This window comes from Monomorium pharaonis, chromosome 8 (genome assembly GCF_013373865.1).
Source record: "Monomorium pharaonis isolate MP-MQ-018 chromosome 8, ASM1337386v2, whole genome shotgun sequence".
NCBI lineage: Eukaryota > Metazoa > Arthropoda > Insecta > Hymenoptera > Formicidae > Monomorium > Monomorium pharaonis.
The window spans coordinates 8,809,494-8,836,327 of NC_050474.1; the positions used below are offsets into that span (position 1 = coordinate 8,809,494).

General features: G+C 33.3%; 1 protein-coding gene and 2 long non-coding RNA genes across 4 annotated transcripts in view; 2 read left to right on the plus strand and 1 right to left on the minus strand.

Annotated features, from left to right (window-relative positions):
• The first annotated feature begins 3,172 nt into the window (after nt 1-3,172).
• LOC118647128 lies at nt 3,173-4,750 on the plus strand. The gene is made up of 2 exons (XR_004964440.1): nt 3,173-3,558; nt 3,858-4,750. It is a non-coding gene; the product is annotated as an uncharacterized LOC118647128 (long non-coding RNA).
• Nucleotides 4,751-5,325: 575 nt separating this feature from the next.
• On the minus strand, nt 5,326-5,691 carry LOC118647123. Its single transcript, XR_004964436.1, has 2 exons — nt 5,565-5,691; nt 5,326-5,417 (listed from the first exon to the last, which is right to left on the minus strand). It is a non-coding gene; the product is annotated as an uncharacterized LOC118647123 (long non-coding RNA).
• A 3,452-nt stretch (nt 5,692-9,143) lies between these two features.
• The window catches only part of LOC105833817 (microtubule-associated protein Jupiter), a 166,231-nt gene continuing 148,540 nt past the window's right edge, over nt 9,144-26,834 (plus strand). The window contains exons 1-2 of one of the 2 annotated variants that reach the window (XM_036291375.1): nt 9,144-9,158; nt 9,220-9,298. In XM_036291375.1, the coding sequence (XP_036147268.1) occupies nt 9,243-9,298 (56 nt within the window). In that variant the 5' untranslated portion in view covers nt 9,144-9,158; nt 9,220-9,242. Of the gene's footprint in view, nt 9,159-9,219; nt 9,299-24,885; nt 25,197-26,834 lie in introns of those variants that run through there. The other variant, XM_036291376.1, reaches the window with a different exon arrangement.

Here is a 26,834-nt window from a genome sequence, read left to right on the forward strand (position 1 = left end):
AAGTATATTCAAACTGACCGTCCGGGGTCGCAAACGCAAAATATTTTGTGTGCTCGGGGCTGACTTTGATTTGGTGGAAACTGTCTTTGAGGTCTAGCAACGTGAATATCTTTTTGCCGCTTAACCGAGTCAAGAAATCTTCGATGATCGGAAAAGGATATTTCTGTTTGTTAATTCGACTATTTAGCGGTCTGAGGTCCACGCAGAGCCTCATCTCTCCACTCCTCTTCCTGACGGGGACCACTCGAGAACAGTACGGGGAATTGCTAGGCTGGATAATACCTCTCTCGAGGAGATCATCCGTGATTTTCCGCAATTCTATTCTCTCCGCAAAAGCCAAGCGACGCGGCGCGAACGCGAATATTGAGGGATCGCGAATGTTTATCCTCACAGCGTATTCGTCGGTTACTGTTTCTATTTCGCGGGTCATCGCTTCGCTGATCACATCTTCCAAGCGTGTCTTTACACTCGCGTCGAAATCAACAACAGCCTCCTGTACCATCGTCGAGACATGCTGTTGTTCCGTGCTGTCGTTTATGCTCAGCGGGAGCGACGCAAACAAATTAACCGTTCGTTGTTTTTCACACGCGAACGGTCGATATATCAATGTAAGATCCTCTTTGTTGAGGAAATCGCGGCCCAGGACTAAGTCGCTGACAAACAACTTATCTCGGATTACTTGGAGCTCGACCTCGAATTGCTTGTGCGGGCATAACTCTAAGGTTATTTTTGTTTTTATGCTACCGAGCAAATCTAACGGTTTCGCGCTCAGGTTTGTCAGGGACCTATTCGATGGTTTCAATCCGTCTACAATTCTAAAATACAATTTATAAACTTTCTCGTTTATTAGCGAGACGGGGCTTCCCGTGTCAATGAGCGCGGACAACTTACACGCGTTGTCTTCTACTTTCAGAACTTCCACGAAGGGGCCGGTGATTTCGAGGATCTTCTCGGGGCCGTTTCCTCCTTCCTGAATCGCCGCTATGACGTCCGCCGATGGAGGGTCGGCTGGTGCTGCCTTCCCTGCCGAGGTTTCTGCCACGTGGGCTGCCGCCGTCGATCGACTTTGCAGTCCTCGAGCCGGTGTCGTGTCCGCCTTCTTCTTCTTGGCTGGGCACTCGTACTGCCGATGCCCCTTGACCTTGCAGTAAAAGCACACGGCCTTGTTCCAGCATTCCATGTGCGTATGCCCTCTTCTCCCGCAATTTCGACATCCGTCCGAGTCTCTAGGTTTAGCGTTCCCCTTCGGAGCTGGTTTTCTGTCCTGGTGGGTTACGCCTCTTGTCAATGGCCGCATTTTCTCCAGGAAGTCTTCCACTGTGTCTGCGGCTATACCCAATGCCGTGTAGCGGAGAGCGTCCACTGGTATGCCACCTGCTATTATGCTGACGGTATCCTGTACCGTCAGGTCTAAATTGCTCATCAGATCCAGTTTATCCATCGCGTACTGCATGAAGGACTCCTTATTTGTCCTCCAAGTACGCGCCTCGAGTTGCTGCATCGTGCTGTACATAGACATCCTCGAGTCGAACGCCTTTGTCAATAGTCGTTGGAGTTCCGCCCACGACTCTAGGGCTGCGCCTTCTTGCCGGTGATACCACCGCTTTGCGAAGCCTGTCAACCGGCTGGAGGCCGCAAGCAGGACCAGGCCATCCGATGCGGCGTGGATTCTCGCGACACTGTTCACTCGTCGCACCCACACCTTCACATTTTCCTTCTCGGTGCCGCCGAACTCCGGTATCTGCGGCACCAGCGTGGACACCTTAACGGCCGACGCCGACGTCGCCGACGCTCCGGGCGTCTCCTGCCGCTCCACCGGGAATTGTACTATCGAGGTCGAGTGGTTCGAGGCTACCGCGGGCATCCCCTCGGTTTCCCTTGGGCTGGGCAGCACTATTCGCTGTCCCGCCACGAGCTGAGCTAAACGCTCAAATTGTTGCTGTTGCCGCTCCATAAATTGCTGCTGCCTTCGTTCCATTTCAGCTTGTTTCGCTAGGAAGTCCGCCGTGACCGCGGCCAGGATTTGCTTCGCTTCCTGCGAGAGGGGCACGTTGTCTGCTCGAGAGGTTCCGCTCGCGGACGCGCCGAATTCAGCCGCGGCGTCGAACGGCGAGTTCACGGATCCTTCGATTACCTCGAGTTGGCCGTCGGATTCTTTCCGCGCGAGAATCATCTCGATCAATTCGGCGCGGTCCACCGGCACTTTTATCTGGTCGGCCAGACCCGCGCGCACTGCCTCTTTTTTGAGGGCTTCCGTACCGAGTTTCGTTAACTTCGCGCGGTCCATTTCGGAAGGCATCTTCTCCGGGAAATTCGCGTCGAGAAATCGGAGCGCGTGTTTCGCGATGCGCGACACGCTGCCGACGGCACTTAATGGCCGTCCACCCGTCGGCTCCGGTACCGACCGGCACTATGGCTCGTCTCGGAGCACGCGAGTTCGAGTTCGAGAATTTAACGCGTTCCCCCTACGGGACGCGCAATTACGAGTGAACAATTAATGACTTGACCGCGACGCGACTAACAATTCGAGACTTTTCCAACCTGTCGTTGATTTCTGTTCAGGTGTGATCCGCGCCCGGCTGCCGGCGGCGGTGAGTTGAGACGAGGAGCACCGACCGGTCCGCTGGTCTTCCACACGAGACGAGGCTCCAGAGTTTCTTCCGGACGAGGTACGAGACGAGATTCTCCTGTTTCCTCCAGCGGGGCCCGAGACGGAGCACTTAGCTTCTCCTTGCACCGTTCCACTAGGCACGGGAGCGATCGGAGCACACTTTCCAACCGTGAGTCGAGAGTGTTCGTAGCGCGTTTTCGAGACACGAGTCGAGAGAGTTCGGAGCACTTTTCGAGACACGAGTCGAGAGAGTTTGGAGCACTTCTCCAACACACGAGCCGAGAGAGTTCGGAGCACGTTTTCCGAAACACGAGTCGAGAGAGTTCGGAGCACGTTTTCCGAAACACGAGTCGAGAGAGTTCGGAGTCTGGACGTTCTCGAGACGAGGAGCGAGAGCGGATCTATATCCCACTTCTGAGTTGTAAGTCTTAACAAAAATTCTTTTTCTTTAATTACTGGAACGTGGTTACTTTCACCAGGAAGATCGAGGATGGACTTTTCTCTAGGATCTAGGCCGGGTTCGAGAAATCAACTGGTTTCTTTAGTAACAAGGTAAGTATATTTTCTTTAGTTCTACACTAGGTCGCCTTAGCGAATATCACCGGATAGGCACGAGAGGTAAGTCTAAAGTAAGTGTTCTTTTCAGGTTCCAGACTCCGACTGACTTGCTCCGGATCCGCATCTTCCTCGGAGCCGGGAGATGACAGCCGGAAGATACTTCTAACGCCATCTACCTCCGCTTTGGCTTCGCACGCCACCTACTCCACGCCGCCATCTTACATATACTGGGTGAGTATAGACTAGTGACATTTATTCTTCTCTTACATATACGGTGAGTAGGAACTAGTGACATTAACTTTCAGTCTTACAACATTTTCCCGAAAACTAGATGAGAAAATGTTGGTACTAACCAAATTCTCTAGGCAATACCGTTTCAATTTCTGCAGGTTAGTAACACTGTTAAAGTAGTAAATCCAAGGTTTGCAGAGTCGGTTTTGACGTATGCGCGCGTATATGTCAAACAATAAATATTATATAAATGATTTATGACATTTGATTTAATAAATGAATAAAAATTACACAAATAACTAAAAATATAGTGCATAGAGATGAACAAAGTGAACAAATGTTTTATATATTTATATGCAAGAGAAGAAATTTTAATATAATATATTAATATATTAATAAACTATACTAAATTATATTTTTTTTATATTAAATTAATTAGTAATATAATAATTTTCAGTTTCTTTGATGTGCCTTGACAGACAAGATTTATGATTGAAATCTGGTTTTACATATTAAAATCATTGTCAGCCGAGAAACAAAATCTGTGCAAAATAAAATAGAAACATAAAGAAGGAAGAGGGAAAAAAATAAATGGAGAATAAACAAATATATATCAGATAAGTAGCTAATATCTTTATAAAAAATTATGTATTCTATATGTGCTTTTTGTAGATGAACCGATTCTTTTCTTGAATTAATTTTTTGTTTCAGCTTCTTAGCCAATTGTAGAATGTTGACAGCTGGATCACCAGAGAACAATTTCTTGCCGAATAAAGCTGTCAAATTCTAAGCCTGCTACTTCTTCGAGTATGTCAAAATTGTGAGCAAAAAAGTTGAAATTATATTGTAACATCAATTAGATTTATCAACGGTGGAGTAACAGATTGATACAACAAACTGAGAGCAGGTTTGTCGAAATTGTTTGTTCTACAAAGCATATGTGCTGTTTGTCTCAGCAATGTACCGACATTATTTAAACTAAAAGAGATCCCAGATAGCACGGAGAGTTTAAAAAGAACTCAATTGTATGTCACCAATTATGTTACCAATTATGAATTCTTTTTGAATCTCTGTGCTATCTGGGATACTATTGTGTTTATCGTCAACCTGTCATGAACGCTTTCGATAGACCTGCTCATTGTTTACTGTTATTTTGTTATATAGTCTGCTGATCGGTATACACCTTTTATCTTTCAGCAAACAGAAAATGTGCTACCTACATTGGCTTTTACAAGAATGGGTTTAGAAGTAGCGATTGATGCTTGTCCAACAATCGAAGATCATTTCATAAGTGAATACACTATTTGATGTAAAATAAACCAAAATTATCTTTTTAAAAACGGTAAAAAAGACGCCAAGTGTATGCTGTAGAAAACACCTCTTAAATGTAAGATAGTCTTCATCTAATTCAACCCAAGTAATATCACGAGCCTTCTTATACTATAACTAAAATGTAACTTTAATTATTAAACTAATAATTATTTTAAATGAATTATACTCACAAACACACACACACACACACACACACACACACACACACACACACACACACATTAACTACAAAAATAATGATATCAAAATATTTCTTTAACGATAATTTGTTTTACTTCAAATAGTATATGTTTACTTACGAAATGATACTCGATGTTACAATGTGATATCAACTGTTTTGCTTACAATTTTGGCATACTCGAGGAAGTAGCAGGCTTAGAATTTGACAGCATACTCGGCAAGGAATTGTTCTCTGATGGTTCAGCTGTCAACATTCTACAATTAGCAAAGAAGCTGAAACAAAAAATTAATTCAAGAAAAGAATCGGTTCATCTACAAAAAGCACATATAGAATACATAATTTCTTATAAAGATATTAACTACTTATCTGATATATATTTGTTTATTCTCCATTTATTTCTTTCCCTCTTCCTTCTTTATGTTTCTATTTTATCTTGCACAGATTTTGTTTCTCGGCTGACAATGATTTTAATATGGAAAACCAGATTTCAATCATAAATCTTGTCTGTCAAGGCATATCAAAGAAATTAAAAATTATTATATTACTAATTAATTTAATATAATAAAAATATAATTTAGTATAGTTTAATATATTAATATATTATATTAAAATTTCTTCTCTTACATATAAATATATAAAACATTTGTTTACCTTGTTCATCTCTATGCACTATATTTTTAGTTATTTGTGTAATTTTTATTCATTTATTAAATCAAATGTCATAAATCATTTATATAATATTTATTGTTTGACATATACGCGCGCATACGTCAAAACCGACTCTGGATGTTTACGATAATGGCTATCCGAGTAATTTTCTCTAGGACCGAAATATATGATAAGCACAACCATCTACTATCATCATGATTCGTGACAACTCAATGCTGTCCGGTATAGCCAAATCATCACGAGCAAGTTGCAAGTTGCGAGTTCCGTGAATTTGTAGCAGGTAACCTAAAAAGTACGATATAAATATTATAAATAATTTAATTGATTATTACAATTAAAAATACTTTGTTTTTAATGTATGATAAGATTATTAACTTTAAAATAGTAATTATATCAACACAATCATGTATTTTTAAAGTATTGTCTAAAGTACCCCTACAGCATGAAATATTGCTGCAACGTTGCAGAAATATTGCAATAGTGCATAATATAATCAATATTGCAGAAATATTGTAGCAATATTACAAATATAATATTCCCTAGCAAATGTTGCACAATATTGCAGCAATATTACAAATGTAATATTTCTTAGCAGATGTTGTGCAATATTGTAGCAATATTACAAATGTAATATTTCCTAACAGATATTGCACAATATTGTGGCAATATTATATTGCAACCGTGCAAAATTTATTTCCGTATAATCCGTATTTCTTAATCTAGAACTAACAATAAGTAATATTTTACATAGTTTTACATAGTTTTAACAAATAAAAAAATAGAGCAGGATATTTTTATTTTAAATTTTTATGTAAGATTAGAGCTAAAAGATACATAGATGTGCAACAAATTCTGTAATCACGACAGCGTTGCGTCCCATACTAGATTGAGTGAAGCAAGTCCAGAAGATGTTCACTCTGACTTATATATATAATACATCAATTAAACATGTGTGAACCATACATGCATGTGTAATTCTAGCGTATAAATTGATCAGGATGGGCATTTTCTGGACTTGCTTCATTTTAATGCTTACTTAAATCTAGAATGGAACGATATTCGATATCCGTTGGTGTATGTTAATTTAATTAATTACTTTTTTAATTAATAATTTTTTAAATTATTGTGCCGTAACGGTATGACAATAAATTCATTTTCCGTTTTTCGTATAATACACATCTTACATATTATTTGATTAATTTAACCACCTGCAACATTTCCTTCATATTGCGCATTAACGTTTCAGAAATATTACAGCAATCTTACAAGAAATATTGCAGCAATATTGCTGAAATATTACAGAAATCTTACGGGGAATATTGCAGAAATATTGCAGACATATTGCACAATATTGTTTTGGAGCGGACATAGGAATATTGCTGCAATATTGCAGCAATATTTTCTGCAATATTCCAATCTTGCAAAATAATATTTCTGCAACGTTGCAGCAATATTTCATGCTGTAGGGGTAATATCAGAGATTATTTTATTTACAAATATTTATTTTGTCTATCAAGTTTCTATTATAACGGTATTATTTCAAAACCTAATATAATATTTTAATTAAACATTGATTCTCAATAAATGTTATTATTTATTATTAACTAACATATATATTAGAAAAGTCATCTTTTATTAAACGGATGGTGTTAACACTTTGAAACAAATGAGATAAATTATGTAAAATTACTCAATAAATCATTATTAATAATATTTTTTAGATTACAAGTAAAATAAAAATTTAAGTATAAATATTTTTCTTTCTTGTAACAACTGTTAATGATAAGTTGCATGGTGTTATCATTATTTTAAAAAATCATATATCTTTATGTATAAATATTATGCATGAATATTTCACTAATGTGAAACTAATAATAATGTTTACAATAAATTTTTTTAATTTGTAATACAAGTGCATAGTAAATTAAGATATACTGTAAACAGATATACGTTAGATATGCGTTAGATATACGTTATAATAGAAACTTGATAGACAAATTAATAAATAAAATATTTGTAAATAAAATAATCTCTTTAATATTACTTTAGACAATACTTTAAAAATACATGATTGTGTTACATATAATTACTATTTTTAAGTTAATAATCTTATCATACATTAAAAACAGATTATTTTTAATTGTAATAATCAAATTATTTATGTCGTACTTTTTAGGTTACCTGCTACAAACTCACGGAACTCGCAACTTGCTCGTGATGATTTGGCTATACCGGACAGCATTGAGTTGTCACAAATCATGATGATAGTAGATGGTTGTGCTTATCATATATTTCGGTCCTAGAGAAAATTACTCGGATAGCCATTATCGTAAACACCCTCTGCAAACCTTGGATTTACTACTTTAACAGTGTTACTAACCTGCAGAAATTGAAACGGTATTGCCTAGAGAATTTGGTTAGTACCAACATTTTCTCATCTAGTTTTCGGGAAAATGTCGTGTAACCCCCCGACATGCTCCTACTCACTCCAACGCATTCTAATAGGTTGGCGTCATCGGAATCAACGTATTGGAGTGCGTTGGGGTGAATAGGAGCATGTTGGGGCATGTGACGCGAACAGACCTTTGGTTTGTTCGCGTCGCCATGCTCCGATATGCTCCTACTCACTCCAACGCATTCTAATAGGTTGGCATCATCGGAATCAACGTATTGGAGTGCTATGGGGTGAATAGGAGCATGTTGGGGCATGTGACGCGAACAGACCCCTTATGTCTATGCATATAGCAAAGGCCCCTCCATTAATACAAGCTCTATGTCTAGAGGTTTTTGTTGGTACCAACCCTATCCCTTCTACTTTTCGGAAAATTGTCGCCTAATGCCATATCCACACAAACTTGCATAAGCGCATAAGCATATGCATAACATAATTGATTGGTCTATAAGCATTTGCATAAGAAAATAGACCAATCAAATTTATGCATATGCTTATGCGCTTATGTAAGTTTGTGTGGATCTACCCTAACCTTACGTACACAATAGATTTTCAGTACTAGCAGTAATATCAGAACGCAGCCTATTTTGTATTATAATGACCTTTTATTTTTGTACATACGTTTAAAGGTACATTTTAGCCAATTCACTAGCTAATCATCAATTGGTAAACGTCACTTAAGATTGCAGCTTGGGCGACCAATCGCGTGTCGCCTTTACATTTGATTTCCAAATGATAGGGGAGGGGAAGAGTTCTTATATCTGGGGCTCGATTCTTGAATTCATTCGCAAGAAAACGTATGCGCAAATACCCGCTCTAACAGAAAAGTTGCAAGTTTATTGGTTGAAAGCCATACGATAGCCAATAAATTTTCAACTTTTCTGTAAGAATAGAATTTGCGAATACGTTTCTCTTGCGAATGAATTCAAGAATAGGGGCCCTGGGGCTCGATTCTTGAATTTATTCGCAAGAGAAACGTATTCGCAAATTCTGTTCTTACAGAAATGTTAGAAATTTATTGGCTATCGTATATCTTTTAACCAATAAACTTGCAACTTTTCTGTTAGAGCGGGTATTTGCGCATACGTTTTCTTGCGAATAAATTCAAGAATCGAGCCCCAGTGGTACGGCAAAATTTTCGTGAATCTTTTTGTCTATTTCGTGAGTTACAAGGTTAACTTTTAGGCAAGGGTAACCTCGCCACTGAGATGACGTCGACCAACATGTACCAGGGCCTCGCCGATAGCTGCCGTAAATCCAGCAAGTGAGTATCCGCCATTACTTACGTTTTATTTGGGCTACACGTTCTCGATGGATTCGAGGCTTACTCTTTTTACACTAACCGTCATCGGTTTAACATTCGTGAGGTGATAAAAGAAAATCACGAAAAGAGTGATAATTTTGAAGTCTTTTATTAATAATCCGTATCCATTAGTTTATTTAGATATTGGCATTAATTTTCTTCGTGACTGTTTTTGTTTTCTTTTTTCTTTGTTTTAATAGAGCACTGAATTTATGCAGATGAACACAATTGCGATACAACTGCACTAGTTTAAAGGGAGTTTTTTCTTTCTAATGTGAAAACATGTGGAAAGAGAAAGATATTCTAAACTAGTGTAATTAATATGCCTAGGTATTTCTATTTCTTTGTGTATATGCTTTGTGTATATACATGTAAATAAAATGTTCCGCATTGTTGATTTTAATTTCACGATTAATATATTAGAGTTTTTGTAATTTTATTTTGTTTATTGTGTTGAATTTTCCAATAAAATTCGGAATATTTTTATATTATCTGTTTATAATTTGAGTCATCGAATAGGGTATACATATTTACGAAAAATGCCGATCCTTTTTATCTTATACTAGCTGTCATCGATAAAATATTTTCGTAGATATACTTGAGTTCGAAATATGAATGCTCGTGGATTAATGATTTTTTATATAATTTTTTATATATAATCGATTCTTTGTTTATCAGAAAACGATATTTCATACATAATGTGTAAATAACTTCTATTATTTGACAATGTGAAAATAGATCTTATATTTCGTAGATTTTTGTTTCTTTACTCATTTTAATTAAGGCTTTTTATATGGATTCTTATATCTATTTTAATACTAGAATAACCGGTATTAAACATGTATCTTTTATTTTTTGTTTTTATTTTTATTTTTTACATATTTGTTATTTTTAATTTCTTTAATATTTAAATTAATCTGAAAATAAAATATCAACAAAAATTACGTTAATAGTTTTTATAAATAATCTAGAAATCTGAAACCTGTTTGCTCTAATGTTAATTAATATCTATTTAGCATTTACATAATTAATATCTATTTAGCATTTATATAAATGTAAATTTTTATGAACTTTGAACTTTTAAACGACAAAAATTAATTTTACGTAAAAGTTACTCATTATTTTTACATTTACATGCTGTCGATAAATTACGTTTAAGGAAATTTACGAAATCAACGCTAGATTGCGTGCGATGTATTGAAAATTTCTTATTTAAATAGGAATGCATTAGTGGAATAATTAAAATTGTAATTATTTAATAAATAAAAGAAATAATTTTAATAAATTCAGATTATGTTTTTTAATGCAAAAAATAAATTATTGAATAAATTTTACTGTTATAAAATAAATGTCAATGTTTATTTTTAAATTATAGTATAGTGTCTTTATTTTATTATCTTAATTGATAAAAAATTAAAATTTCTATAAACTTTGTTGCAAAAAATGATTTAAAATAATTATTAAATATTGAATATTTTATTACGTTATTATATATTGTATTTATATCTATCTTAATAATTTCTTATTTATTTATCTTATTATCGACTTCAATTTAACATTAAAAATAACATTTAATATTAAATACAAATTGATGAAAACAAGTATAGTTTTAAAGGCTCGGAAAAAACCGGTTTTTTTCATTTTCTCGCGAATTTTTTCGATTTTTTTCACACGGGTAGAAAAGTTCGTCGAACAATTGGCACGTTTTTCGTAAAATTTACATTTATTTTTGTATTTTTAAATAACTAGAATTAGTTCCCAGAAAACATTAAGTCTTAAAGACGACTAAAAGACATCCTGAAATCTTTTGGGACATCCGAAAAGTTATACAGAAAGACGTCTAAAAGATGTCTTACGTCCCGCCAAAAGATTTCAGTCTTATACGATGTTTTTTAGACATCTCATATGATATCTTTTAGACGTCCTATAAGATTCTTTTAGATATTCTATTTGACATCTTTTAAACATCTAATAATATATCTTTTAGACATTCTATAAGATATCACATAAGGCAACAGATAAGCTTACACTACGTACCCCCTACAGCATGAAATATTGCTGCAACGTTGCAGAAATATTATTTTGCAAGATTGAAATATTGCAGAAAATATTGCTGCAATATTGCAGCAATATTCCTATGTCCGCTCCAAAACAATATTGTGCAATATTTCTGCAATATTTCTGCAATATTTCCCGTAAGATTTCTGTAATATTGCAGCAATATTATAAAATTCCGAAAACATACATATTAAAAAATATGCATCAAAGGTTCCAATATACGTGCAACTTCGTGTAAAAAGACATTTGTAACATTTTTTAATAGTTTTGTGAGATTTAAATATTTAGATTTGTGTGCAATATTTATACCAAAGATTATGATCTTTTTAAGATTGATAATAAAACAGTAAATTAAACAATTTTTTATTTGAAAAATTGTTCAATTTACTGTTCTATTATAAATCTCAAAAAGTGCAATTAATCGACTATAAATATTAATGCTAAGAAATTCTGCATGGTCTTTTTTTGAAGACATAAATGAAGCATCAGATGAGCTAATACATACAAGTTTTACTTTCAAAATCTGTAGATAATTTTAATTATTATGACGTTTATGCAATTATAAAAATATTCTCCTATTGCCGATAAGAAAACATTTATATGTATAATTGTATAACGTCATACGTTATCTATATATTTTGAAAACAAAACTGGTATGTCCCCTACAGCATGAAATATTGCTGCAACGTTGCAGAAATATTGCAATAGTGCATAATATAACCAATATTGCAGAAATATTGTAGCAATATTACAAATATAATATTCCCTAGCAAATGTTGCACAATATTGCAGCAATATTACAAATGTAATATTTCTTAGCAGATGTTGTGCAATATTGTAGCAATATTACAAATGTAATATTTCCTAACAGATATTGCACAATATTGTGGCAATATTATATTGCAACCGTGCAAAATTTATTTCCGTATAATCCGTATTTCTTAATCTAGAACTAACAATAAGTAATATTTTACATAGTTTTAAGGGACAAATAAAAAAATAGAGCAGGATATTTTTATTTTAAATTTTTATGTAAGATTAGAGCTAAAAGATACATAGATGTGCAACAAATTCTGTAATCACGACAGCGTTGCGTCCCATACTAGATTGAGTGAAGCAAGTCCAGAAGATGTTCACTCTGACTTATATATATAATACATCAATTAAACATGTGTGAACCATACATGCATGTGTAATTCTAGCGTATAAATTGATCAGGATGGGCATTTTCTGGACTTGCTTCATTTTAATGCTTACTTAAATCTAGAATGGAACGATATTCGATATCCGTTGGTGTATGTTAATTTAATTAATTACTTTTTTAATTAATAATTTTTTAAATTATTGTGCCGTAACGGTATGACAATAAATTCATTTTCCGTTTTTCGTATAATACACATCTTACATATTATTTGATTAATTTAACCACCTGCAACATTTCCTTCATATTGCGCATTAACGTTTCAGAAATATTACAGCAATCTTACAAGAAATATTGCAGCAATATTGCTGAAATATTACAGAAATCTTACGGGGAATATTGCAGAAATATTGCAGACATATTGCACAATATTGTTTTGGAGCGGACATAGGAATATTGCTGCAATATTGCAGCAATATTTTCTGCAATATTCCAATCTTGCAAAATAATATTTCTGCAACGTTGCAGCAATATTTCATGCTGTAGGGGATGGGTTTGGATTTGTGTACAACATTGTGTATTTATACCAAATTAAGATTATAATCTTTTTGAGATTTATAATAGAACAAAGACGATTAATGAAAGAATTAAAAAATTGACTAATGAATATGCTTTAAACACTAATGTTTATAACTTTGTTTCTGAAGAGGAAAAGACACATTGTTTATGATTTTTTTTGTTAGTGGTATTTCTGACAAATTTAAGAACATTACGAAAAATTTTAATTCAAGTTTGGCATTGTACAGCATGAATAAATTGTGGAAATTTATAAAAATATACAAAGATTCTTTCAAAAGCGTGTCCATGAGAAACGTGATTTATATGATTTCCTGTAAGTACTGCGAGGCAATTCATATGTAGGCTAAACGGGATGATAATTGAAAACGCGATTTTAGAACATATAAATCACAAATAGAAATTCTACTACAAGTTCAGTAATTACTGATTACAGGATACAACATGGACATGATTTTAATTGGGATAAAGTAAGAGTTTTTGATGCAGAGATGAATATTTATAAAAGATTAGCCTCAAAGATGCTGTTTATTAAGTTACAAAAAGAAGCTTTAAACTTGCAGACAGATATCTTTAACCATGTGTATTCTTAAATTGTAGGGAATTTGTAATATTTGCTGACACTGTCACTTGTCCTCTGTAAAATTTTGACGGTTTTGTTTTACTCGTTATTTGATTGCGGGACTGTTAACATTATTCTTTTTAATGTTACTTTAACTCTCTATAATTGACACATTTTAACTTTATTTTTATTTATTTATTTATTTCTGTTATATATATTTATTAATTAACTTATTGTATTACGTATTGACTTTGGAAACTTACTGATTTTTATGAAAGTGCGATGATACATATGTATCTATGGGTAAGTAATTTAAAGGGCTTTTGTGCGGTGTTTTAAACACATTATTTGAGGAAAATTTAAAAATTACACGTTGTTCACAGCATCAATTGCATTTCTATCCAGTATACTAACTTAGGTGGAGGATTTGGAATTGATGTTATAACGTGGTTTGAGTCCATGGATTACTGTCTCGCGCTCTTGTCGTGTCAACGAATTCCGTGATACAGGGTTAAAACACGATTAATTTGTTGCTCCGTTAATTTAAATGTTTTTATATACCGTTGAAAATTACTTTAGAGTAAGTCGAAATGCGTACGGTTTTTATAAGCGTTATCAATCTGTTTTTTTAAATTTGATGAGTTCAATATAACTAATTGTTATTCTTTTTGTGATTTAATATTAACTTTAATATAAATTATACAAAAATTATATAAAAATTTAATATTAAATTTTATTATTTCTAATTTTCATAATTGTGTCTAAAAAGTAGTTGTTATATCTTAATTTATTGATATCTCTGAAGATCAAGAGCGTTTTGTTATATTTGTCCAGAAAGATTGACCACTGCTTGGTACGAGAATTTGTTGACATTAGGTTTGCTCATTCTGGAGTATATTGTCTTGTTATTTGTAGAAGCGGAATGTGCCGAAGATATATTAGCCATAAAATTTTCTTCTTTTGCGCGAGCGTATTATGCCTTTACATGAGATGAGTTACATCATACGTTTAAGTACACTCTAAAGGCACTTTAACATAAGAAACTTCTGCGGTTTTGTGCAAAAGAAAGATTAAGTCAGAAAAAGAGAGAAGATTCCTTATGGAATTTCCAAGTTGAATATCTTGCTGGAATTTTGCAAAGAAACGAGCTATGCACTATAGAAAACATTGGCGGTTTTCGCGTATCATCTAGTTATTGATGGTGCATGCTTGCAATCAACGAAGCACTGATGTATATTCGCTTGTGTGTACGGAACACATACGTGTGCACATTGTACACACACACTGATGTCTCGGCGCGTGTTACAGTATCTTGAAACATTTTATCAAATTCAATACTCCAAAATTGATATTATGTTGAATACTGTACATCTTACCGGATAACCCAGATCATATATAATATATAGTCAGTTTCACAAGAACGTACACCATACAGGATTGATCATTTACACATAAAATATTAATAATTTACATTACGTTATATAATGTAAACTATATAAATGTTTCGTCTATAACTATACATATCATCTATATATAATAAATAATCTATAAATTATAGAAGATTAATATTTTATCAGAAATAATGAAAATTGTCAAATAATGAAAGAGGACAAAAGACGGTTAGATGCGGGATTATGGAATTCACGATATTTTGTATACTTTGTATAGAATTTTGGGGAAAACCGTCTACATTACTTCTTTACATACCGTTTAGAAGTTATACCATGATCATGGTCATGAATGTTTATTGTGTTGTCATAAAATTTACAATTTAATATTGCAAGAAGCTGAAAGTTTTATACCTGTGATTTCTTTACGTCATTTTGAGAAATATCGGATATTAATTTTTTAATTTTAGTGTTTAACTTGAAGGGCTTAAATATGGCTTCCAAATGAATTAAATATAATGTTTAACTTGATGTATAAAGTTATTATATTGCCTGCGTTTAGGGTTATGGACCATTTGCATGTATCGCGAGTCTGAATCTTATAATCCTCTTTGAATGTAATTTGGTTATACTTTTATTTTATTTAGCTAATATATTGTTTGTTATAATACTTTTATAATACACTCCGGAACAAAATTAAGAGAACATCTAATTTTTCCGGTAAAAAAGTGTAAAATTCAAACTGTAGCAACTTTGCGAATAATGGCCATAGAAAAAAATTCCAAAAAGCAAATTAAAGAGCAAAACATATACTTTTTGACGGTTATGTATAAATTTAACATTTTTTTTATTTCAAAAAATTTTTGAGTAAAAAGAAAAATAGGAAAATTTAAAAACTTTTTCTTCGTGTTTGTTTAACTGCATGGGCGAAGATAAATTTTTTTTGTAAATTAAACCAATTGTTCTCGAAAGCTCAATTTCAGCCACATCCACGAGTATTGTCAAGTACAAAGAAATTTTGCAGTTGGAACTTATAAGTATTCAATTAACGAATGTGTAGAGACAAATAAGTAAGATGTTTATTTTGAAATTAAAGAAAGTTTCACAAATTCGTATTTTTAAAATTCTTAACTCGTAAGATGTTTGCTAAAACTCACGGAATCCTTAATTAATTCACATTTTTTGAGATTTTACAATTTGACTCCTTCAAAGATTCCGTTCGTTTGACAAAAAAATTCTCTTCCGCCATTCATTTTAAAACAAACAAAAATACTCGCACACCGCTTGCTGCCGAATTCTCTGCCGAAATGAAACTTTTAAATTAAATAAATTAATCAACATGAAATTATAGCCAATAAATAACTCGAGACTTTTTCAATATAGGTCTTGACTATGAGTGATCGGTAGTTTTTAAATGTTTATATCCAACACAATATTTATTCAATACACCGACTTAAAATTTGGCTCAAAATTTTTCTCCTGAGAACAAATGTTTAAAAGGAATTTGTAGAATTATACCGTTATACCAATAAGTTATCAGACGTAATACAGACGAGTCTGCTCAATTTATCGTGACATTGGTTCTGTTATTGTCGAAATATTATTAAGTAAAAATAATAAGACAAAAAACGACAAAAAATTTAAATTAGAAATATAAAAATAAATTGCAAAAACCGAAAATATACCAAAAAAACCGTAAAACGAAAATAATTTAATGGTTTCCGGTTATGGTTCCGGTGCTGTAAATTTAGTAGAATTCGATTGCGATTTACGGTTTCGGTCCGGCTAAAAAACCGATTATAAACCGATTGTTGATTTTGGTGCAGTCCGGGTTATAACTTAATTGTGTTTTAATTTTGTGTTATCTAATTTACATTTTTTACATTGTCTATAACTTTATATAAATAAGATTTATGAACATACTATAAATAATACGTAAATAATTTATGTAGATGTAATTTTGAAATGTACAATATAATCTGGTGTACATACATGTACACCACATCTTTAAGAAAATTTACTAATTTTAAAAAAGTGTATATATACATATAACACATATTGTGTATATATACATATATACACGTTTTCAAGTATATTTAACCTTTACTGTACAGTGTACATACTTCCGAATAATTGAATATTGTACACTAGAGATTTGATTTGATTGACCCCAACGATTAAAACAGCTGCCATGCATTAGAAATTTCGGTTTGAAAAAATTTGAGGATATTCTTAAAATCTTAAAAAATAAGATTTAATAATTTTTTTAAAAGATTTTTAATATTTATATAATAAAAAAAATTAAAGGAAAAAACGCGAAAATGCCTTTTTTTATTAAAAAAATCACGTAATATTTGTAATATTAAAACAATTTCACTGGGGTCATATTCTTAAAATACATTAAAAAAAAAAAATTAGTCCAGATGCCCGTGCTGAAAAAAAAGGTATTTATTTTGACATGTGAAGGAGGAAATTTTGGGAAAAAATTTAATATCTAAAAATTACACATATACATGATTATTATTGTCGTAAACAAATGTTTTAAATGTTTAGTAGTATTATATTAATACAAAATATATTTTAAAGTAGAAATAAAATATAATTATAAAAAGATTTATTTTATTCCGACACAGTCAAGGCACATATCTATGCGGTGTTGGTCGTACATGTAGCGTTCACATGAAGTACATAAATATTTTATTCTGTCCAAGAAAAGTGGGGGAACCTAGGAAAGCCACGTTTGAGTGTATAAAAGTACGTGTGAAGGGAGCAGCAACTTATCGAGAGTCTACTGTACCGTACAAATAAAAAAATTATGGCACAATTTTTTTCAACACTTATGATTTTTATGATAAGAAGCACAAAAAAAAGATTTTAAAAAATTCAAAAATTTATTTGGAAATATCCGTTAAATATGCATGGGGTTCACTGGATTCCACACTCCAACACCGTGCCCTTTTAAGCTCTGTACACAGCAAACCAACACTGAACGATCAAGGCCAATAAATCAAGCTATATATGGTACCTTAAATAAAAGATAAATGGTGCCATAGATTCAAGAGTTTGAATACCTTAGTGGAAATTTGGACTTGAATTTTGTTAGGGTCCGCTGGGCCCCCATGTGTACAGTAAGGGTTAATGATTTATTTCATTTTTATTGTTTTATATGTTAAATCTTTGTTATGGTTTACTATAGTCTAATAATCATATTAATTATAATTTGGGTATTTTTGACTAGTGTTTTAAGGAGAAAATCAACTTTAGTTTGCCAGATTTAATAGTACAATTGCTTTAGATTACATATATATGTTTATCTGAAGCTGCCTATTTATAAACCAAGAATTTCCACATTAAGAGACTATAATGTCATTTTAAAGCTTTTTGATTAGGATATTGTTAGCGGTCAAAGAAAATTTTTTAAATTAATTATTATAATTAATTATTAAAATTATTTAAGAAAACATTGCACGTTAAGTTAAAAATTTATGTTAAAGGACCCTGCACAAAACTTAGGTATATTGGCTTTCAGTGGATTTAGCTTTAACTTTGATATTTTGTAGTTCAAGTGGTTCTGATTGATAGCATTGTCGCATCGATTCTATGAGCCGTTTTTTTGCAAAAGAGGAGTTAAAGATTAATAATAGAGCTAGCTGTGCTACAACTGTGGTACAACTGAAGGACTCGCTCTTCGAATTAATTCGGGAACAATATGGTTCCATTTCTAAAAAATAAATTATTTAAAAAAGTTATTTTCATAAACCTGCTATTTGTTTAATTTAAATAGAATGAGTCTAGAACGGTAACAATACAATTTAAAAAAATTATTAAAATAATTTATAAAAGGAGAGGGGACAAAGCGTGCTGTAATTGGTTGAGACTGTTGAGAGTGTTGAGACCGCGTGTGACGTCATTATTCAGTATTCAAATTGCTACTAGTAATTAATATTTAATTAAATTAATAATAAATTTTTACATATTTATTAGTTTGTCTTGCGATTTCAAACCATTTCTTTCTCCTTTTGGCATTAATATAAAAACTTTATGAGGCGTAGAGACAGTTATATTTCTACACAAAGGAACAAAGCATCACTTGTAATTGCATTTTTTGCTGCATTTTGTACCTTGTCTTTCGATCATGCTTTAAATGCTTTTGTCTGACCAAGTATAAACTATCTGACCTGTTTACTGAATAATGACGCCACACTAACGAAGTCATCAAACGCGTGAAAAATTGGGCGTTTAAATTGATCGTAATTTTCAAATTCATTAAAAAAATTTTAATTACTTCTGTTATTGTAATAGTTATTCTTAACATTAAAACTTTAATTTACGATGAAAAACAAATCGTGGAGAACATTATTATATAGAACAGAATCTAAGATAATTTTTATGTGAATTATGTATATGCATAAATATGTCAGAATTGTTTAAGCAATGAGTATTTAAGTGAGGTCAACCTAACCACTGCACTGAGAAAATTGTCGATTAAATTATATCTTTTCGAAAAATAACAAATGCATATTTAAAATCCGATTACGCTTTATTAAGAATGAAATCATCAGAATGTATGAAGAAAATTAATAAAAATTAAGGTGAAAGGAGGAGAGCCAATAATAAGGCCGATTTTTTGGACTAAAATGTCACATTTTCTTGATGAAATATTCGTGTAGTTAAAATTCAGAGCTTTCCGAAACGCTCTATAAAAACTTAATTACATAGGGGAAAAACCTAGAGCCTTCAAAGTTTGGATAATGAGGGCCACGGAATGGGCGATAGTAATATTTGCTTCTTTATAAGAACTAAATAAACTATTTTTACTTATATGTGTGTTTGTACATTTGTGTGTGCAAATGCATGTGTTTGTGCATGATCATATATGTATAAATATGTGCACATAGTCTCCATTTTTCTCTTCTCTTTTTGCATACGGAGTTAGGACCGTCAATGGCAGAGTTATCTTTTTTTATTTTTTTTAAATAAAAAATAGATGAAAACAAAAAAATTAAACTTGTTTTTTAAAAATAAAAAGTATTCGCATAAATAAGGCGTTTCTTGCTGAATAAACTTATCTTTTTGACTATGATTTTATTCACAGAAAAGGACAGGAACCATCTTGAGTGTGCCAAGGTTCCTATTCCTGTCTAATATCTCTTATAAGCTTTGTTCAGTATATCTTTGATAGTGTTTTTGATTAAGTTTTTAATGAAGCTTTTTTTCATAAATCTCAGGACCAATCATGACGATCGTCCTCCTTTGTCTGCTGTACAATTTCCCAACATTCTGGTACCCAGATTAAAGAATTATTTGTATTATCTTTTGTCAAGTCAGAGAGGTACTGAACAGTCTCACTAGTTGAGACTCAGGATTTGTTCGGTTTGCATGCTCCAACATACTCCTATTTGCCCCAACGCGCCAACTGATTAACTCTTTAAAGGGCGGTGGAAAGTATACTTCTCACCTCATTTCATTCGGTTTTTTTTTTATATAACTGAGGTCTGTTACATCGTATAATCGTGAAATAAACTGTTCTATGTTTATTAATGTTAGAACTATGCATTACTATACGAGTTTTGCATCAATCATGCATTTTGCAATTGTTATCAAACAAACAATGACGAAAAATGTTCTTTGTTCACGATAAATTCGTTCTAGAAGCTTCTTGAATGTAAATAAACTTCCAGACCATAATTTTAGATTCTAGAGATGACAAACTAGGTCATATTAAGTTGAAGTTGCAGAAAATATATTGTCATTATTTTGTATTTAACAAAATATGTTGCAAAAATGCTATTTTCAGCATATGAAATTGATTCATTCACTTAATTTATAAGTCAGTTGTATAGAATTTTGTACTTAATGGTTATTTGAAAAAGTTATTCATTTGCCTACAAAAAATTTTTGAATGTAGGTATCATTTTAGGACCTCAGGGTTGGTCCCTTTATCCCTTAATAACATAGTAAACTATGTGTTTTTATTTTTTTTTTAAATTTTCTAAGCAGATCAATTTTTCTCAGTATTAACTCATTACCGCCGAATCGACTATCTGTGGGACTAACGTCTCATGTCATAGGAATTTTCTTTCTCATTGATTTTCATAAATCTGAGAAATATACCTTACCTCTGGTTTTCAATTTTTAGAAGAGGGTGAGTTTCTAAAATTAAGAAAGCAATCTCAAAAACTCCTCAAAATTATATTTCAATTCGAAATACAGAAGTAAAAAGTTCACTATCAATTTTAACAGATCGATTCGGCGGTAATGAGTTAATACAATGTAGTGTTTAGTTTCCGAGAAATAAAGAGTGCTGCTTTAGAAAGTCTGTGTCAATATTGGCAATTTTTCTCTATATACTTTCTAAAATTCTTATACACCTATAGATATGGTACATTCTTACAGGACAAATTATAAAATACAAAAATTCGATGATTTAATATATAATTAATGACAATACATTAACCGAGTTAAATGTATTGACAGACGTTTAATGTGCAAACGTTTGTATTTTGAATGATATGTTAGAACGGATATATTACATCAAAACAGTATAATGTTTGTTTTAATGTATGACCGTTTGCGATGTCTATCTTAACGTATTAGAGTACATCGGAAAAAGCGCTTGACTGATGGAAGCAAGTATTATCATTATGTTTAGGTTCAAATAATATCGGTTATAATTAAAAGAATGCGTAAACAAATAGCGTTTGATACTGCACTATTCATTCTTTTATTTTTATTTGGATTTTGTTTTATTTCGTTTTACTTAGATTTTTGTGCACGCAGACATTACGTTTCGCAAGGTTTCCCTTACAATATTATATCGCGTCCTGGTTTGCGTAATTACGCGGTGCTTGAGCTACGATGATTGGACAAGACACGAACCTCGTGTTCCGACGTGTCGTGGGTTTTTTTTCAGGGCGCTAACATATGGCTTATTATTTTGTATCGGATACGTGTATGAAAGGGGAACGTAATGGTATGTTGTTGTTTGTAAGGATTATGGACGCCATGGGTACACGCCAATAACACCCACAGTATCGAGGGCTGTCACACATGACTGAACGAATAAAAGCATGACATTAAATTAACAATGTGGCTGAAGGGTCCAACAGTTTTTGGAATTCAGTTTTAATTCTTAGTAATTATTGTTAAAATCTTACGATTTGTTAATATTCGATGTAAAATTCAATCTTATTATGGAAAAGTATTATGGAAAAATAATCACTAAAAGATCCACTTGTTTACTCATTCAATTAAATTATTTTAATTCAATTTTCAAATATTAGTAGCAAAATGATTAATATCGCATTGAGAACTTAAGATCCGTGTTTTCCTGTGGAAATCTCGAATAAGTGGCCCCATTCAATTTTTATTTGTAGTAATCAACTAATCATTACCTATGATAATTAGCACTAACATTTTTCTTTTTCCTGAGAATTCTCATTTCTAGAATTCAACAATGTATTCTTATTTTCTGAAGCAACTTGTTTAAATGAACGCATCCACGGAACGTCGCCGCGCACGAGTAATACAAGCTTCAAGCTTGTGACTCATCGTGGTTGCTAGCGTGCCACATAGAGGCGTATACATTTAGGGTTCCGAAGCCTCGTAATTGCATAGGCACACGACGTTTCTACCTACTCTTTGTTCGCTATCCTTCGTTCAGTCGGTTATCTTTGTTACCTTTCTTTCTCTCCTTGTCGTGTCCCTTTCTTTTTGTCTCTATCTTTCTCTTTCCCTCTCTTTTTATTTTATGATGAACTCGTTGCACGCGGTGTGCAGGAAAGGCTTCCACGTATACGTGTTACGTACATACGTGGGGATGAGGAAATGACGCTGGCAATTTGCGGCGCGACGTCCGCGAATTCGTGGAATTCCACGATCTCGGAGTAAGCGGCTCACTCGTTTATGGCCAGGTTATTAAGAAAAAAGCGTTTATTTTCTATAATTTATGAAAAATGTAATTACAAATATTAACATGCATTTTTATAACGTATTATCTTTTATATAAAAATATTTTATTAATAATAAATTGGTTTTTATTCAGTTGTATTTTGCTTATTAAAATTGCCGCAATGTTAAAAATAGTATACTTTAGCAATTTTAGTATTTTCAATGATAATAGTATCGATTTTTTAATTCTAATTCACACATTAATTTAGATTTGAGCACATATTGTGATACAAATTAATCAAATTAAGCTTTTTACTACTTAATAAAAATCAATCAATGCCTGTAAAATCGCGAGCACGATTAAAAAATTAATTAAATACAGATGTATCTTCAATCATCGCGTTATTTTTTATTTTAGAGAAAGAGAGAGAGAGAGAGAGAGAGAGAGAGAGAGAGAGAGAGAGAGAGAGAGAAAAGAAACTGCATCGTGATTGTATCGTAAAAGATCCAATTTGTCATTACCTAATAATGAACTTAATTGGAACACAATTGAAAACAGAATAATTGTGGAACTATTAGGAATGGATTTTAATTAGGAACTGTTCAATTAATCCTTAGATTTCTATTGTGTTTTTTAGGAAAAATGGAATAATTTCTGAACTGAATTTATTCTAAACAATTCCATAATACATATCAAGAACTTGTGATCATAAATCGGCTGTACGTTAAGTAAGTAGATCGTGCTAAAAGTAGAAACGGTAGATATTTTTAAGTAATCGTGGAGATTTTGCACAGAAAAGGAAGAACGAAAATACGGCAACACGGTCGGTAAGATAAATATAACCGCTGTCGTCGGCTCAGATTTTAGCGTGTGTTCTTAGAAGAAAATCACCCGGTATCCGTAACTGATGACGATGAGCCTAAGAGCAAAGTTTCATACCTATTTGCTGACTGACCTATAAGAACTTAAGATTCACCGCATATTCCAACTCCTGTGAGACCTATCCGCCTTACGACACTTGTTCATTCACACGAAACTTTATTCTACATGTAAACAATTTTTTAAGATAAAATTCTCTTTCCTTTTTTGCCAAATATATTTTTGTATGAGAAGGGACGGACTTGCAAACTAACTTTTGTCTCTATTTTAATAAATTATATCGAGTGCTTTCCAGCAACGACACGGTGCGACACAGAGTATCATTCCATCTTTGTTGTTTACTGGTATTGAAAGAAGATAGAATGATACTCTCGCACCGTGTCGTTGCTGGAAAGCACCCATTATTAATGCAAACATAAATTACTCTAGAAATTTTTAAAGCTTGAATCGCTATATTGCATGTATTAAATTTCATGCGTAATAACTTTTTTTTTCTGTTTGCCATACTGTTGACTTGATCTAAAATCAATAAAATGTCGGTATTATACTTCATGCAAGTAAAAAACTCCCATTGCATGAGTAAGCCGAGAGGATCCTTTGAATTTTACCCCGAATTTCGTGCCGTAAATATAGGGCTTAAGGCCCAGTGCACAATTGCGCTAGGAGTGTCGCTTCTCCCTCTCTACTTTGTCTCTTTCTCTCCCTCCTTTTCTCTTTTTCTCTCTCTCTTTCTCTCTCTTGTATACATGTTTAGAAGTCGTCGGCCATTCGCGCGCAACTTCGCACCACACCTCGTCGCCGCCGATCCACCATCCACCATCAGTATTTCGCGACCGTGCGCAACCAACAGTGGCCGATCGACTGAACATAACGCACGCCGTGTATATTCTCTCTCTTTGTACATGCTCTCCTTATCTTTCTCCTTGCTCCGACTCTCTTGCACAAATTTCTCGGCCCAAATCCTTCGTAGGTGGCGCCTCTACTTTGTGCTCGGCAGCGCGCAAGTCTAGAATCTTTTTCCTCGCGGGGCCTCAACTCGCGCCCTCTCGCTCCCGCTCTCACGTTTTGGTGTCTTGCTCTGTCCTCTCCTCTCTTTACTTTTCCGCTCGTGCGACGCGCCGAATCGCACAAACGGAAAAAGCGCGAGAGCGCGTCGTACGTGACCCAGCTTGACCCGCGTCATTCGCGTTCGTGTGTGTGCCGATACGAATTTTATTGTGCGCCCGTCGTTTTCCTCGTGAGGACGGTTCTCGCACGACAGTTCTCCGCTTCAGTGTGCTTCGAGGTTATCGAGTGGACAGCAGTTACTCCGGGGGAAGGAAGATGTGGGCCGGTCAGGATGACACGCAGAGATTCAAGACCAGGTGCGTTCCTCTTGCTTGGTTGCTTGCTCGTTTGCGCGCTGGCGTTCGTTTTACTACTCGATTTTTTTTTCCTTTTAACGACTATTGCTCAACATAATCTAGCAGTTGTGCCTTTCCCCGTGCACGCTCGGCTATCTCGATCTCGATATCATGTATATATCGTCCAACTGATTGAGCAGTATTCATTAAAGCAAATATTCGTAAAGCATAAAATGCTTTGGCAGTACTTCATGAAAAATTTCGAGTTATTACAAAATTTTTCTGTTTTAAATAAAATAATTTTTTGCTAATGTTTTGATTGGCATTTGTTATTTTATTAATTATGTATCTTTTAGTATCAAGCAATTCGTTTATATTTTGACAAAGAGTGTATGAAACATGCGTGTGCAGGTTTCGATCGTGCATTCTTTTCTGTTTCTCTTTTTCTCTGTCTTGAATCGACTGGTAGCATTAGTCGCCGTTGCAATATAATGGTAATCGGATTGCAATTTTAATAACTTAGCGTTATATATATTTCCTGGAAGTGTTTAATTTTTACAATTGCTATAATTTTTCAGGTTGCATAAATCATACATTATAGATTAAGTGCATTTAAATAAAATTTCTCGAGAAGGTTAAGTGTGTGATACGCATTAATTAACGATACAGTCTTTTTTTTAAATATATACACATGTAACATAATTAAATATTTAATATATTATATGTATTACCCATGGACAAAATAAATCTATATTTTTATTTATAAATAAACTTGGAAATTATCTTGGTTAAATGGAATTCTAAAACTTCGATATTTGATAACACAAGCAAGATATTATCATTTATTTTGCGAATCTATTGTGTAACAATTTATATTAAAAATAAAAATTTTCAAAGGTATCGAACAATTCGTAATTATTAATAAAATATTTTTTAATTCAAGGATGAAATTAATTAGTATTCTTTATTTTCTAAGTTTATGCTTTAATTTGAAGACCGTTAATTAAATATTTTTAAATATAATTAAAGGTGATTAATGAAGTGCTTGACAAAGGGAAGCTTGTGTAAGATCTGGCTTGTTGATTGTTTTACTTAGCGGAAGTGGGGAGGGGGGGGGGGCACTCAGTGTTCTCACGAGACAAATACCCTGTCCGATTAAGGGCGTCAAGGCGAACGGGAATCGAGTACTAATCCAGTTTCTATTTCTGCGAGACATTCGAGAACGAGAAAGATAGCTAGTCGTGCTGTTGCGCGAAGGTATGCAGCTGTACAGAGGTTAATGCCAGCGTAACGAAAGCAACATGAGATTCGCCAGACATGTTTCCACCATCTCATACGAATCATGCTACGCGTAAAAGGATTTGCTGCACTGAATTTCGCGAATCTCAATGCAGAAATTACGGTGTCTTTCGCATTTGTTTTCCCGAAGTATGAGATTCCGGAAATCAAGATAAGTCGACTGCGACTTGTATCGATGTTCCTATAATTAATTTTGCAAATTAGTGACTATTTACAAAACACGAATTATTTAATATAATAACTGAGCTGATTAATAAACAGAAGTATTTTCTTTATAAAAAAAGCATCTTTATAATACACTGAAAGAAACTTATATTTTCTTAGTAATAATAATCAAGGCAAAATAATTTTAATTAAACA